We start from the raw sequence: 14,702 nt of genomic DNA, 5'->3' as shown, positions 1-14,702 counted from the left end.
AAATATAAATTACAGTGAGTAAAAGCCTTACAACTTTAATGCACCATGATTGACAGCATCCAACATATGTAAAAACAGGCGGTGGGTGCATTTATGTAAACATCACAATGATCGAAACGAGCCAGGATGGTTGTTAAAAAAATGATGCTTCCTAGCACTTTAGCCTCCTGGGATCTTAGAAATGTGACTTAAAGGTTAGAGGTGAGGCGCTCTAGACCATCCTCACCAGATTGTGATTTCATGTCAGAGAGCAAGTTGAGCATTTTTTAACATAGCAGTGATCAAAAACATTAAGCGTTCTCCTACTCCCCCATGTAACCTTGTTTATCCTTGAACTATGCACATTCATTATCTGCAGTCGGTTTTCTTTACTTTTAATCAGCAGCAGAGGGCTGTAAAATGCATCATCTCACTACAGTGATCTGTCTTAAAGGTCAGTGGTGGGAATGCCTGTGGGCTTTCACCCTCAGGTTTCTGCCCACACAGATACTCCTACTTCTCTTCTGTAGCTCTGAGGATAGAGAAGTCATAAGAACAGCATGAAGTGTCTCAACGGAGGCATAGTTCCTGTGTGCTGATAGAAAAGCTGGTTGCTAAATTCCCAGGTGCCCGGACTGTTTTCTAAGTGCACTTAGTGGGTGTTGTGTTTGACAGCAGCCTTAATAATGGTCGCGTTCTTCCACCTAGTGGTCAGATGAATGTGATGTCAAGTTGTCTAGCATAAACTGTAGCACACACGCAAAGCCACTTTTGGTCAAATGCAGATTTCAATTTATCAAAATTAACATCTGGTCCTGGGAGAGAAACATTTTCTTTGTTTCTACCATAGCTTGAAGCGGTACTCGGTATATTGTTTTTATGTATTAGTTGTTGTTTTGTTTTATTGTATTCTGCTCATTTTGAATATATTTTACTTGACAGTGTTTTCTTTATCAACAGAAAATAAGCAGAACCACTGCAGCTCGGCAGCAAGTGGGACAGACCAAAACTTTTAAGGTAGATGGTGAATCCTGCAAAATCCAGTTAGTCAGAATTTGAAGGGAGTCTGTCCTGTGAAGATTAGCCTGGCCCCTGGGTGCAGTAACCAGTCAGGCCCTGCACGCTTTCACCCTGCAGGGACAGATTCCAGTTACTGAACCCGGGGGTCAGAGACGCATCGGCTCTGGCATGCCGTCACCTGAGGAGAAACAAAGTCATTGCTTTACCCAAGCATAAGATTTTCTGAAAACAAGCATAAAATCTAAAGATCAGACCTGCAGCCGTCCAGCGCTGCTGATCCTCATGAAGGCTCTCATCTTGTGCAGATGGGAGCCAGCGAGCTGTGAGGCTGATGAACTGACTGAGCAGCAACACCTGGGCTGTACCTTACCCTCCTACCAATCTATTATCAAGACTGGCTCCGCCAAAATTACACATTAACCCAAATAACTTTACTTGCTTCTCTTCTACTATCGCCACTCTGCAGCCCCCAGGGTCCCGTTTAACCTACATGTGTTTTTACTGGGGGCTGTGAATGGTACAAATCCTGCACTCAAGTAACTTGTGTTATCTCTTGAGGTGTAATAAAATTATCTGAATATCTTGCATAATATTCCACTTTGTATTACAGCGTCTAGATAAGACGAATCGCAGCGTGAGCACAATTCTTATCCACAAACTCTTATTACCATTTATCTAAGCCCATAAATAAATCCATGCCTAAGCAGAGATCAGAAGAAAAGGGCTGTGTGAACCTGACAACACCGGTGTGGGAAGCAGTCAGCTGCCTTGGCTGACCTTGAGGATGTCAATAAATGCTGGATCAAACACAGAGCAGTGGTCAACCTACAGCCAGATGGTTATTTTCTCAATGATAGAGAGAGAGAGAGGAAGAGAGAGAGAGAGAAAGTATCATGCAGCAAGCAGGTTAGTGCTGCACATGTATTTGAGATGTGTACAGGATGATCCTCTTGAATCATTACAGTCTTCTGTAATCTCTCAGTATTTCAGAGAGGGAATGATCACTGAGGTTCCCTGGACATTTGGAAAAGAGCAAATATTCCACCATATTTAACAAGGGAATGTGGTACTTTTCCACATATTCATCCTTTAGCAAACAAATTAGTGACCATGTTTGAAAAACTCAAGCTGAGTTTAAAATAAGCTCAGTCCACATAAAGTCCCAGTGGATTTAATAAACTGGTTAGAGTTTAAATAAGATCCTTTCTTGCCCTCTAAACAACCATGGAGGCTTTGTGATTCCAACTCTTTAATCCAGATCCTTAATCTACATTCCTGCATATAATCGATTTCCTTTAGAAAGTTATTAAATGTTTTATCTTTTCATGTTTAACTAAAACCCTGCCTTCACAATATGTTTTTCTTCGTTCTTGTTTTCTTTTTGCTCACCCTGAAAAACGTAACTAAAAAGCAGGAAATCAGGAAGCGGAAAACACTTATTTACTCCACTGTGTCTCCAGTCATCTTCCAGTGGATCATCTAATGTATCCTTATTATACCAGCCAGTTAAACTTATGTGATTCCCTGGAGTTTATTTAACATTTGACATAAAATCATAATAAAAGCATTAAAATGTTTCACAAGGTATTGTAAAAGATTTTAAGTTAATTTAATTGAAACTTGTGTCTTAATCTTTATTCCTCGAGGGCGATGTGTCTTTAATCCAACATATCTGACTCAACTACTTAAACAGCATACAGCTAAAGACTAATTACTGAAGTTTCTTGAAGCACTTAAACGCTGAAGAACATTCACCGTCTCAAACCCGTCTATGGTTTGAGGCGGCTACTTTAAAGTCTGCAACTTTATGACTTCCACCAACTAATATGAACACACCGGTAAAACAGAGAACAATTTTGGATTTTATTTATCTTGGGAAAACAGTGTCTTCAGTCAGAGGCCTCTCCAGATTCACTGTAATACAGACTGCTGCAAAAGATCCGTCCTGCCAAAAGCCGTAACAATCTACAAAACCTTTTTGAAGAATTTGAATTAATATGACTTTATTCATCCCAAAGTTCCCTTTGCAATCAATAAAGTATTTTTTAACTGAATTGAATTGGTGAGTAAGTTACGAATCCATTTTTAATAAAACTAACCCATTATAGATTGCTTAAAATGCTCCTAATAAATCTTAGGAAGGCATCTTTTTATGATTAGCAAACAAAACAGAAATAGATTTCTCTATTTCCTTTCAATTATTTAACCAATTAATCTTTTTTGAAAATGTTTTACCAGTTTAAATGTATATTATTCTGAGTTAAATGATGAAATATTATTGCACATGTGATGCATTTTAATTTTACATGATTCAAATTTCCCTTCGAGCAACAGAACTGCAATACTGATTTCTGGCCAGCAGATGTCGCTCTTTATACACAGTCCCTGGAACAAATTTACCTTATTTGCTATTTTAAGTTATTATAACGTGGTCAGAAATATACATCAGCAGCAAACACTCATTCAGAGTGTAAATGAAAGAGCTGGGCATCATTGTCCGCCATTTTTAGATAATATCTCTCACCATGATTCACTGGAGTCTCAAGTCTGATGTCGACGACTCTTCTTTTCTTCAATTTCTTATTTCTGTATTTACTTCGGTTATCTTTGTAAGACATTCAAATCTGACAAAAAGAACAGTTAGAATTAGATTGAAATATTTTAAAACGCAATTAAAAGCCTAAATTTTCTTACAACCTATTCTGGAAGCCTTTTTTGTCATATATAAAACTCTAAACAACAAATTATCTGGCTTTCATGACATTAATCAAATCTACATAGTTATACAATGTAATAAAGTTAAGCCAAATTACAGCAGCCAGCTGAGATTTTTTTGTATAAAAATCTGAATATTCCTCTTCCACTAAAAGTGTGGAGTGTTCTTGTTTATTTTGGTTTTGTCATGAAGTGTGTGGTTGGTGGTGAGGAGATGACGCAGAGAACCCAGGTATGGTGAAGATGAAGATTTAATGAAGGCTCAAAACAGTCCAACAGGCAGCACGGCAGAGAGATAGGCACACAGCCAAATACCGGTAACTGATACACAGGACTGGAAACGAGAGCTAACGCTATCCAGGACTTAACAGTTCTACTGGAGCGAACACAAGACGTAGGACAAACTTAGACACTGACTACGACAAGGATCCGACGAGGAACACAGACAACAGGTGGGTTTAAATACACACGGGGTAATCAAGGGAATGAGACACACCTGGGAAACAATCAACGGGGAGGACGCAGAGACAGACTCACAGGGAACAGGACTACACAGAAACTCAAAAACAAACACACAGAAACACGGAACATGACAGGTTTTCTTCGTCATGCTGCCATGCAGACTGCTGAAAGATATTCTCAGTTCATCAACTCTTCAGTCTACATTTTTCTCTGGAATTTATTTTTTGCTTTGGCTGCAGAGTTTGGCTCATTGTCAAGGAGAAATGCATCCCTCCTGCCAGGCTTATCAGATGAAGGGAGGATTCTCGTCTGACATTATTTATGTATCTCCAAAGGTCCTAATTTACCATTGCCATCTTCTCAATATATTTATTAGCCCACACACAACTTACTGCTACCCATTACATATTTTATCCACATTGGCAGTAATTACAGTAATTAATTCTTGCCTTTACAGAATGAGAATTATTCCACTTATACAGTTAAAAATAAAAGAGAAGTGTTTAGAGAAGAACATAAAGTTAAAAATTACTATAACAGTTTTTATTTACGTGCACAAGAATTCATTAGATTTCCTGCATGTACTGTTCAAAATGAATCAATATCGAGTTTATCTCTGCAGAAAGTGAAGAAAGAGGAAATAGTCTTGCTCTAGAGACTTTACATTTTTTCTTGGCCTTAAACATTTTCTGTGGAAACTGAAGCATGCGTTCCTGTTGATCGCTACTACTGAGTTGTGAAATTACTGTTCGCGAGAAAGGCTTCACACCAGCATTCCTTTTCTTTTTTTTTTTTTTTTTTTTTTCTCAAAAGTTGACATTTTCAAATGTGATAATAAAAACCCAACTTTCTCAGCTCCGGTGTTTTCTCTCTCCTGATCTCCAGCTGACCTCACGTGTTTCACTACCAGTTCCTGAGGCTTCATGTTGCGTTCTGACGTTGGCTCCTGCTGCCTTCAGGTCGCCCTCCTGCAGTCCGTGCCTCGCCTAGGCTTCATCCCCAAACTACTTATTTGTGCTTTTGTACCTGGCCCTCCTTGCAAGGAACTGTCTCAGAAGGAGCAGGATTGTACTTTAGTACTTTGCCTTGGCATTATTTGATTTTTACACTTTGAATCTTTGCACTCTTTACGTTTGAATATGCATATTTTGTCAACCTGGTTTGTTTTGCATACTGTCTTTACTTTTTGTTTTAAGTGTTCCCTACTTTTTTGGATCCCTTGTCATCCTAGCCACGGTTGGGTTTAATCATGCTTTGTTTAATTACTTTGCTGATCTACTTTCTCTTGCTTTATCATTTTAGACTCAGACATCTTGCTTGTTCTATTGTCAGTGTTTTGTCTTCAAGAGATCCTGGGAAAGACGAGTGTCAATCAGGCACTTAGCAGATGTTATCCATCAGAAGTTCTGCGTTTCTTTTTCATTTGTTACATGTATTAAGTTAAAAATCAAAACTTGACATTTTGAGAAATACCATATATATTGTTTATTCATACTTTATTAAAAATAGGTTACAAAAAGCAATATATACAAATCTCTTCCAAGCTTCACAAAAGCAGATGTTTATGTGCAGACCGTCATATTTTCTTCCCACTTCCATATATGTGGGTATTAAGACATGTCAGGTTCTTAATTACATCAAGAGAAAATAGCATCTATACATATATATATATCTGGTGCTTTCCTTTTTATGCAAACCACGACACAAATTGACCAAAAAAAAAAAAAAAAATTAACTCAACTTTATTTGTCGAACAAAATCTAAAATGTTTCACATCTGAAAATTACTGATATGTCCGGCATAAAACAAACATGGACAAAAATACATCCTTAAATTGTCTCTCAATAAAAAGGTAGCATAGGAGCATAAATAAAAACTCCTTAATTAAGTGCTAAATTGATAAATATAGAAACAAACAATTTATCCCCACAATCTGATTATGCAACAAACCAAGATGCATTGTGAATATGAAGGCATACATTCATATACTTCTATTTACATTTTCAGGTTATTAGAACATAAAGTAGCATTAAAATTCAAATGAAACCAGGAGGGAGTGTGGTGATTTTTAACTCTTACTGTCAAGGCACCAATCACGTTCGCTTGTGCCGGAATAAAGCAACCAAGGTAAAAGTCCTGTTGGGGTCAATTCCCCAAAAATGGCAAAGTTTGTGGCAATAAAACACTGACACACTCATTTCTTCTGGTCATGTTACACTTTCAGTTGCATTAGAAATACTAGGCTGGTGATTAAAAACTTCTCTGGTTCAAAGTGTGCAACAGAGACGGTTACAAATACATTCTGAACCATCACATTTCTTTTTTTTTTTTTTAGTTACATTAAAAAAAAATACTTGTTTTATCAGGTTTCTGGCAAGGTTTGAGGCCCATATTAAACAAGTAAATAACATGATAAAATACATAAATGTACATGTATATAAAATACGCAACAATTTCGGAACTTCTGTTACGTAAATCACCTGGCAAGAGATTTGGCAAACTATAAAACATCCTGGTTAAGTAACTGCAGAATGTTTAATCCTCCAGCAAGAGCTTTGGCGAAAAAAGAAAAAAAAAGTACACAATAAACCAAAAACTCTTGATTTATTGTCTCTAAAATAGCTTTCCAGTTCTGTTTAACACATTTGTTGAATGCTAGACAGTGTTGTAAATAACACGCTGTGCAGAGTAGTACAGCAATTAACTTATCTGGACAGGCAGCGTCAAACATAAGTAGAAGTGCAACAATAACAATGAACAAAAAAGAATAAAAAAAGATGAGTTCTGAAATGTTTTTAAATGACAACATCAGTGCAGGTTTTCTTGCCGCTGTAGATCTTTGAAACTCTCTGACTCAAGTTGTTGGTAAGCAGCTTGGGAAGCAGAGAGACCACTTTCTTCTGTGGTCCTGATTTCCTCCTGTTATGAAAAGCACAGTTTGGTCTTTAGGTTATTTTATATTCTGTTGCCCTGCAAAAGTAACGATCCTCCTTCACATTTAATCACTGCAAACTTCAACTTATTTCGCAGGGTTTTTCATTTCAATTACCAAGAACAACTAGTGCACACAATTGTGAAGCAAACGGAAAATGATGTAAGACTTTCTAAGTCTTTCAGAAATAAAACTCTGGATGATGTGGCATCTGTGCTCAGTCAGTTTCCAACCAATTATTATTAAAGATCACTAGGTTATAATAACAATAAAATGTGTTCTGGACATCTTAATGGATCGAGTATTGCACTATGCTTAACTATAAACCTGTCAAGACAAAGCACATTGTTAGAATGACCCAGTCAAAGTCCAGAGCTAGCTCCTATAGAGAATCTCTGACAGAATGATGCTTACAGATGTTTTCCATTCTCAATTAGACTGAGCTTATTTTGCTCCAACAATGGGCACAAATTTTAGTCTAGACATAAACCTGGCAGATATGAAAAAAGAATGAAAAACAAAGAAATAAATCATATGTTAGAAAACAACAGCAAAGCATAACGCTGCACTTCGAGTTAAAACATATAAACTCACCCGAAAGTAAGAGGAATACAGAGTTAAGAACCTTTACTAAACATAAGCAAACTATTGTTTGTGCTTATTAATATTGTCAATCCTTTTGCAAAGCCCTGGAATCACGTGTGTGTGTGTGTGTGTGTGTGTGTGTGTGCGTGTGTGTGTGTGTGTGTGTGTGTGTGTGTGTGTGTGTGTGTGTGTGTGTTTAAACTCACATGTTGACTGCTGCCCACACGCACAGACACACCACCAGGACGACGATGATGACGACAGCGATGTAGATGTAGATCGACACAGAATTCATTTCTCGTCCCAGAGTGGTTTCTCTGCTATCCACATCTAGAACAAAAGCAAATAAAACCAGGTTTGTTACAAAGAGATATTTGATTATAATATTTGATTAAAAACACATGTTAAGCAACAAAATCCACAAAAACCTAAAAGCAAATCAGCCTGATCAAAGTGTAAAATATTCATTTCAATAGCCTTGGAAATCCAAGATTTTGATCCAGTAAAAGAGGGAACCGCCTGCAGGTGGTGCTGTAAGACAGGTTCATATAACATGCTGGATTACATCACACAACCACAATAATCTGAAACCTTACAGCAGCAGGTTGTCTGCTCGTAGAGGAATTAAGGAACAATTAAAACTTGGGTGCTGTGGTGGCGCAGGGGCAAAGCACAACCCACGTATTAAGGCCTTAGTTCTCATGCTGGTGGTTGCAGGTTTGATTCCCAGCCTGGTGAGATTTGCCACATTCCTGTCTTTCCTGTTAAACTACTTTCAAATAAAGGCCACTAGAGACAATAAAACATTTTTAAAAAATCTCAACTTCAGGTGTTTCACACAGAATTTTGCTGCATTGCCCCATGTAGCCACAAACGGTTAAATCCAAAACAGATCGCATTTAAGCGACTGAAGCAAATTTAAGATTTATTATAAAAAGAATCACCCCAAAGAAGCCAACCCAGATATTTGGCAGATTTGGTAAATGTAGGGAAAATTATATTTATGCTCAATCCTAAATCATTTTAGGGCAAATATTGTTTACAGCATCATTGGGACTTTCTGCGATCAACCCACTCTGGTAGCAACCATTCAACGTTTAATGGCTTATTTCCAGAAAACATAAATGTTTCCCATGGATTTAAAATGCTTATATTTTCATCTTTGCAGAGCAGTAAATCTAACTTTCTAGAGGAGTATTTTACACTTTGATTTAATCAAAAATCTGCAGCACAACATTGATAGTCGTCCATCTTGCCATTTTTATGCACAACAATTTTCATCAGGTGCGTCTGTTGCAGCTTATTACATTAAAAGGATATTTCTCAGTTTTAGTACCTCAGACTCCATCTGTCTGGATCATTTAACAGTAGCTCAATAGACTTAAAGAATAACACAAATTACATTTAAAAAGATTGTTTGTTGTTATTTTTATTTATCTAAATAGGCTTTCATACATGGGTGCACAGTTTTTAGAAGCGCTAACCTGGATGGCAAGTTTCAAGGCTCCAGTCACTCCAGAAGCTTTGGTCCACACAATAAGAGTTCAGTCTGGACCGAACCTTGAAGCAGTTTCTCTTACTGCTGTTGCTGAAAGGCAGAGTCAGGCTGGGCTTCTCGGTGTGAATGTGGTTCTGTCACACAGGAAAACAAGTAAAAGAAATGAATGACACAAGGGGAAGTAATATGAAAAAATGTCATTTTAAGAGCTTAAAGACAAGTATCTGATGTGATTTAAAAATTTAAAAGTGGCTCAAGCTTGGAAAATTCTTCAAAATGCACTGCAGACCAAACGCTGAGCGCTACAGTTTACATGAGATTTCAGCGCTCTAATGCTGCATGTATAAGCAATACGTTTTCAAGTTCATTCAAATAGAAATGTGCTGAACCTGCGCAGGATCTTTCAACAGGATTTCCAGAAAGAACATATAAGCTAATGCAGTGAGTCTTATCAGAAGGTTCTTATCTGATCAACCATACCAAAGATATTTTTCCATCAGCCCCCACATGATGGTGTCTCACTTCCCACTCTAGGCAGTGTGCAGGAAGCCTCCCAGTGGGATTCTCCCAGTGAAACTCCAACTCCGTGTCAGAACTCGTCTGCAGATGCAGCTTATCTGGAGCTGTAACCTTCACTGCAAAAACAATAAAGCCAAGTACAACATATCATCAAAAGGAGAAAGGAAGGAAAACCTAATCTGGTTTAGAAGAAGAAGAAGAAAAAAACAATGACAGAATCAAAATATCAGGATGAGATACTAAACTAGCACGGAGCTTGCATGGCAGCTGTCATGTACACACCCTGGTTTTGAATCTGCAGGGAGAAGAATGTTGCCTTCAGGGGCCCATCACGGGAGGAGCCGTTTACACAGAAGTAGATGTCAGTGAATTCAGGAAGAGATTTTCCTGGGAAGTTGCAGCCCTTCCTGACTCCACCTGACAAAATGTAGCTGGGGCATTCAACTGCCTGATCCAGGGACCTATGCCTGGGAGAAAAACAAACAAAACAATCCATTCATCCAGGACATAATGTTTATGACTAATAAAACAAAAGAGTTGCCGCCAAAGTACAATATTTACCTGCAGTGATTTATAAGACAAGTATTGAGGTGTAAGGTGGGAAAATAAAGGAGTGAAAGTGGAAGAACTTGTGGGGCATGACGGATGAGTCACATTCAGAAAGTTTCCAAAACGTTCGTATGCAGTCATTTTTCACTAGCGAGAACCGCTAGCTGTAAAAGCAATTATTTGTGAGCAAGCTAGCATCCAGCCAAAAAGCTGTCTTATTTAAGCAGGTTACGTACCAGAAATAGAGATTCTGCAGTGCGCTGGGTGGTGTCTTCAGGCCGCGTGTCCAGCTGCACTCCAGATTCTCCATATTATGGTACACGCAAATAAACGCTTTGGCTTCTGTACCCAGAAGTCCTAAACACAATGATAACAAAAAAAGGCACACAGCAAATGTCTCTTAAAACTTACAGCCAGAAATACTTTTGGATTTTGTAAGATTTTACGTGAGAAATCGACAACAAAGTATCATCATTGTGAAGTTAATTGGAAAACTGATGCATGGCTTTAAAAAAGGAAAGGAAAATGAAATCACAAAATAGTGCAGAATATTAGTATTCATCATCCAATAATCAGTCAATATTATTTTGCTAATTTTGTTTTGCAAAAGAGTTCAACCTAATATTTGATTTCTATCTATTTCTATCGACTCTGACCAGCTTCCCGGTCTCTACTGCATCCCCGCTTCATGTTTCACATGACGGTTGCATGTTTTACACGCTGGCATGTTCTGCATGCGACCGTCATGTGGCATGTGAAACGGTGGGAATGTTGTGTTGAAGGCGTCCAATTTCCACCACAGCATTTCGAATCTGTCTCAAATTGTTCCATTTTGTTTATATCTGCTAAAAAAGTTTTTTATCTCCACTTCCTAATTATGCACCAATATATTTTGGTCTATTACATACATTCACAATGAAATGCAGTCAAGTTACAATGTCTGTGATGAAATTCAAGGTATGTCGGTGCGTCTGCAAAGCACAGCATTTTGTGCTGCAGACATGAAGCACGCATTTAGCAGCTGACCTGTGCTGGGAGGTTTCAGAATCATCTCAGTGCAGTTTTCGCTCATGATCATGGTGTTGTTGGTGCACTCTCCATTCAGGATGGTGTAAACTCTTATGTGGACGTCTTTGGACGGGTCAAACTGGGCGCCGTAGGTCCTGCTCGGGGTTCTGAGAATCTGCCAAGCCAGACATCCAGACATGTTGTTACACATCAGACATACACCTGAGGAGTTTTAACACTTTGTGTACATTTACGTGCAAAGACAGTTGAACCAAAGGGATTAGTGTTAGCTGTCTCCAGGTTTGATGGAGTGGCCTTTAGTCCAGAACTGGCAGCAAAGCAAAGAGTTTTTTGTACTTTTTATCAGAAGGTAACAGTTGAAGTGGCGAATATCCAGTTATTTTTATTTACCTCAAAGTTACAACGCCAATCCTTCAAACGGTTGTTCAAAACAGGTTTGACAGTAGAGCCTTATGAAATAGTCTCTTCCAATATTGTACTGCTGTGCCATTATTGTCCTTGACAGTGATTACAAGTCTTGATTACTTGCACCATGCGTCATCTAGCTATTGTGTCATTATTCTTTGGAAACAATTGTATGACAGCATGCTTGTGAGCCAGGCTGGTTCAGATCAGCACTAATGACAAGGTTGTGAAGGAATCATTCATTCATGACGTCTTGATGGCCCAAACAAGTGTGAGTAATTTTCCATTGCCAGACAAGATCACGTTTCAAGGAGCCAGAATTACAACATGACATTAAATTGTAGCATTAAGCAATACAAATGTTTCCACTCAATTAAGCGCTGCGTCTCCAAAATATTTTCATTTAATTAACTTATGTATCGTTTTTAACTACATTATTTTAAAGATCAATATCCAGAAAGTCAGTCCAAGGCTCTGTTGGACCCCAAACAGAGGTGCAAATTTATTTTAGATGCACTTTGTCTCTTTTTTTTAATCTTATTTTTAATCTTCACATCCATATCCAAATCTATAATCTAAAATTTGGTTATCTTTTGTGGGGTACGTCTATAATGTCACCAGTATCATCTCTCTATTTTTTCCACCCCTATTTTTGATTTTGCCGCTGTATCAGATTGTTTTACTGATCAAGGATGAAGTAAATAAGATCCTGCGGCCTCAGATGCTCTGCACCGATTGGCTCTTCAGCAGGAGAGTGGTGAATCATCACGTAGCGAATGAAGTTGTAAACCTGCAAAGCCTGAAGGAGTTCTAATAAAAAACTTGTAACAACAATTTATACTCCAGCAACTACTAATCAATTTCAACACCACTGTCCAGAAAACAGTCACTGACACTCTTTACTCGGAGGGTAAGCCACAAAATGTCATTGTTAAAGAGTTGGTTGTTCACAGAGTTTTGTATCCAAGCATATTAACAGAAAATTTAGTGAAAGGAAGAAGCTTGGTAGGAATAGGTGCACCAGCAACAAGGAGAGAACTGCAACCTTGGGAGGATTGCCAAATCCATTCCAGACACAGACGAATACTAGACATGGGCTACAAATGTTGCATGTTTGGGGTTCCATATCATCTGCTGGTTTTCTAAAGTCCACATTCAACACAGCCAAATACCAAGAAATTCCCCCAGCTGACAAGCAGTTTTATTTTCCTGCAGAACTTGCCACCTGGCCACAAGGTACCAAAAGCTGGGACTGTGGTGTTCCTGTTCTTGATTAGCCAACAAACTCCTCTGACCTTAAACCCCATAGAATATCAACCATACCTAATAAGGGCAGACACTATCAAAGCAATCTGGGCTTTAATTACACCAACGCACTAATAAACCACAGCCATTGATGCATTAATTCATGCAGGAGAAAACCCAACCAAGTATTGAATGCATAGAAATGTACATACTTTAAAACTGGCATTTGTGCTTAAAACCTCTGTTTTTGGTTGGACTGATGTGATGCTCTAAATTTTGGGTCTTCTGGAACAATCTCTATAAAATGACCATTTAAAAAAATATTGCAGTTTATGTATATATGAAAATGGAAATGGGATCAGCACTCACTTCCCAGTTGTTCTTGTATGTGTTGAAATACTCTAGCTGGTACTGAGGAAGGCACTCGGTCATTTTCGTCAGGCAGCTTGGTGGACTCCAAGTAATCTGCATTTGTCCGAGGCGACCAGAGTCCAGTACTGCAAGATCCTCGGGGGGATCCACTACAAAATAAAGAGGACATCTCCGCTTATTGAGCCTCTACAGCATTTCTGTCCTTTCTTTTTTTTTATCATAACAACGGCATTTTAGACATAATCATGCGTACTACAGCTCTCTTAATCATGTTAAAGGATGTTAACCTGTAATTGCACAGCAGCGCATGTTCCCCCTCCAGGTTATGAAGATCAGCATCAGTGAATGAAGAACACCGGATTTATTAGCCATCGGTGAAAACCAACAAATCAAGAACAAAAAAGAAGAGTAGAAAACAGAAAAATACTATAAAAATAAATAAAATCCTGAGAGATGTGATGTGACCGTGAGCTGCTCCTGACTCAGATGGATTTAACGACTATGAGGCAAATGTGCCAAAGCTTTATAAAAGTAGGCGGGTTCCGTCGGTGTAGAACAAAACTCAACTCGTTCTTCTTTTTTTCCTCCTTCTGCTGGTTTAAGGTGAATCTGAATAGTCAGCATGACTGTCGAGTCTTCCGTTTGGACCGAGAAACAAACGTATTTTACCCCTATTTCCCGTCCTCCCGTATTACTAATGTCGCGTAAATCTCCCGTAGTATAATATGGGAAATATAATGTAAGAACAAAACATTCCTGTGCCTCTCCAAATTGAATTATTTCACAAGCGTCCTGAGAAGAGCCACCCAGGCTGCTGCAGGTGCCGACAGCGAGAACAAACCAGGTGTTGTGCGCAAAGTAGTGACCTGAAAAATCACTGATCGGGTGAGACCGGCCGGGGGCGCGCCAGTGAAGGAGCGCGCTGCGGGAGCGCATTCAGGGTCGTTTTTAATGTTTTTCTCGTTGATTTCTGTAAGACAAATTATGTTAACGCCAATAAATTCACATAAAGCTACGAAAAAGGTTAAATGACACGCAGTTTCTGCATGGAATGACTTTGTTGATTCAGGGGACGTACTTCAGTCCCCTTCGGCTCTATTATAGGAAATGCATGTGAATTTCCACAGTATTTCAGCTAAACTTATCAGATTTCAGTTTGTAAGTGGCTGACATGTAGATATTTTAGATTTCTTGTAAACCTGTCTTAAAATGTAAGGAAAAGTGGACCTCAGTCGAGTATTTTAAAATCCAAAACTTGACAGACATGTGAAAAGATGTATTCATTTCCATATGAATGAGTGGACCATGACGAAATGGAGACAAAGAGGCGCTCTAACCTCACCCCTTAATAATAATAATAATAATAATAATAATAATAATAATAATTATTAT

The 14,702-nt window shown here is 38.4% G+C and overlaps 1 protein-coding gene and 1 long non-coding RNA gene across 3 annotated transcripts; one reads left to right on the top strand and one right to left on the bottom strand.

Annotated features, from left to right (window-relative positions):
• Window positions 1-3,969: 3,969 nt before the first annotated feature.
• On the top strand, window positions 3,970-6,517 carry LOC106946344 (uncharacterized). The gene is made up of 2 exons (XR_001424748.1): window positions 3,970-4,166; window positions 5,062-6,517. It is a non-coding gene; the product is annotated as an uncharacterized LOC106946344 (long non-coding RNA).
• il13ra2 (interleukin 13 receptor, alpha 2) lies at window positions 5,656-14,161 on the bottom strand. 2 transcript variants are annotated; one of them, XM_015030619.1, is made up of 9 exons: window positions 13,598-14,157; window positions 13,308-13,459; window positions 11,286-11,442; window positions 10,496-10,616; window positions 9,993-10,177; window positions 9,672-9,826; window positions 9,178-9,325; window positions 7,900-8,023; window positions 5,656-7,095 (listed from the first exon to the last, which is right to left on the bottom strand). In XM_015030619.1, the coding sequence occupies exons 1-9, from the start codon at window positions 13,680-13,682 to the stop codon at window positions 6,972-6,974; spliced, it is 1,251 nt and encodes a 416-aa protein (XP_014886105.1). In that variant the 5' UTR covers window positions 13,683-14,157; the 3' UTR covers window positions 5,656-6,971. The 2 variants fall into 2 exon arrangements, with proteins under 2 accessions (XP_014886105.1, XP_014886106.1); XM_015030620.1 differs by lacking the exon at window positions 7,900-8,023 and having other exon boundaries at window positions 13,598-14,161.
• Window positions 14,162-14,702: the final 541 nt, after the last annotated feature.

This window comes from Poecilia latipinna, unplaced genomic scaffold, assembly GCF_001443285.1.
Source record: "Poecilia latipinna isolate Pla-1442-1.1 unplaced genomic scaffold, P_latipinna-1.0 Scaffold187, whole genome shotgun sequence".
Classification (NCBI taxonomy): domain Eukaryota; kingdom Metazoa; phylum Chordata; class Actinopteri; order Cyprinodontiformes; family Poeciliidae; genus Poecilia; species Poecilia latipinna.
Note: the sequence above shows the minus strand (reverse complement) of the source record. Positions and strands in the feature narration are given on the sequence as shown.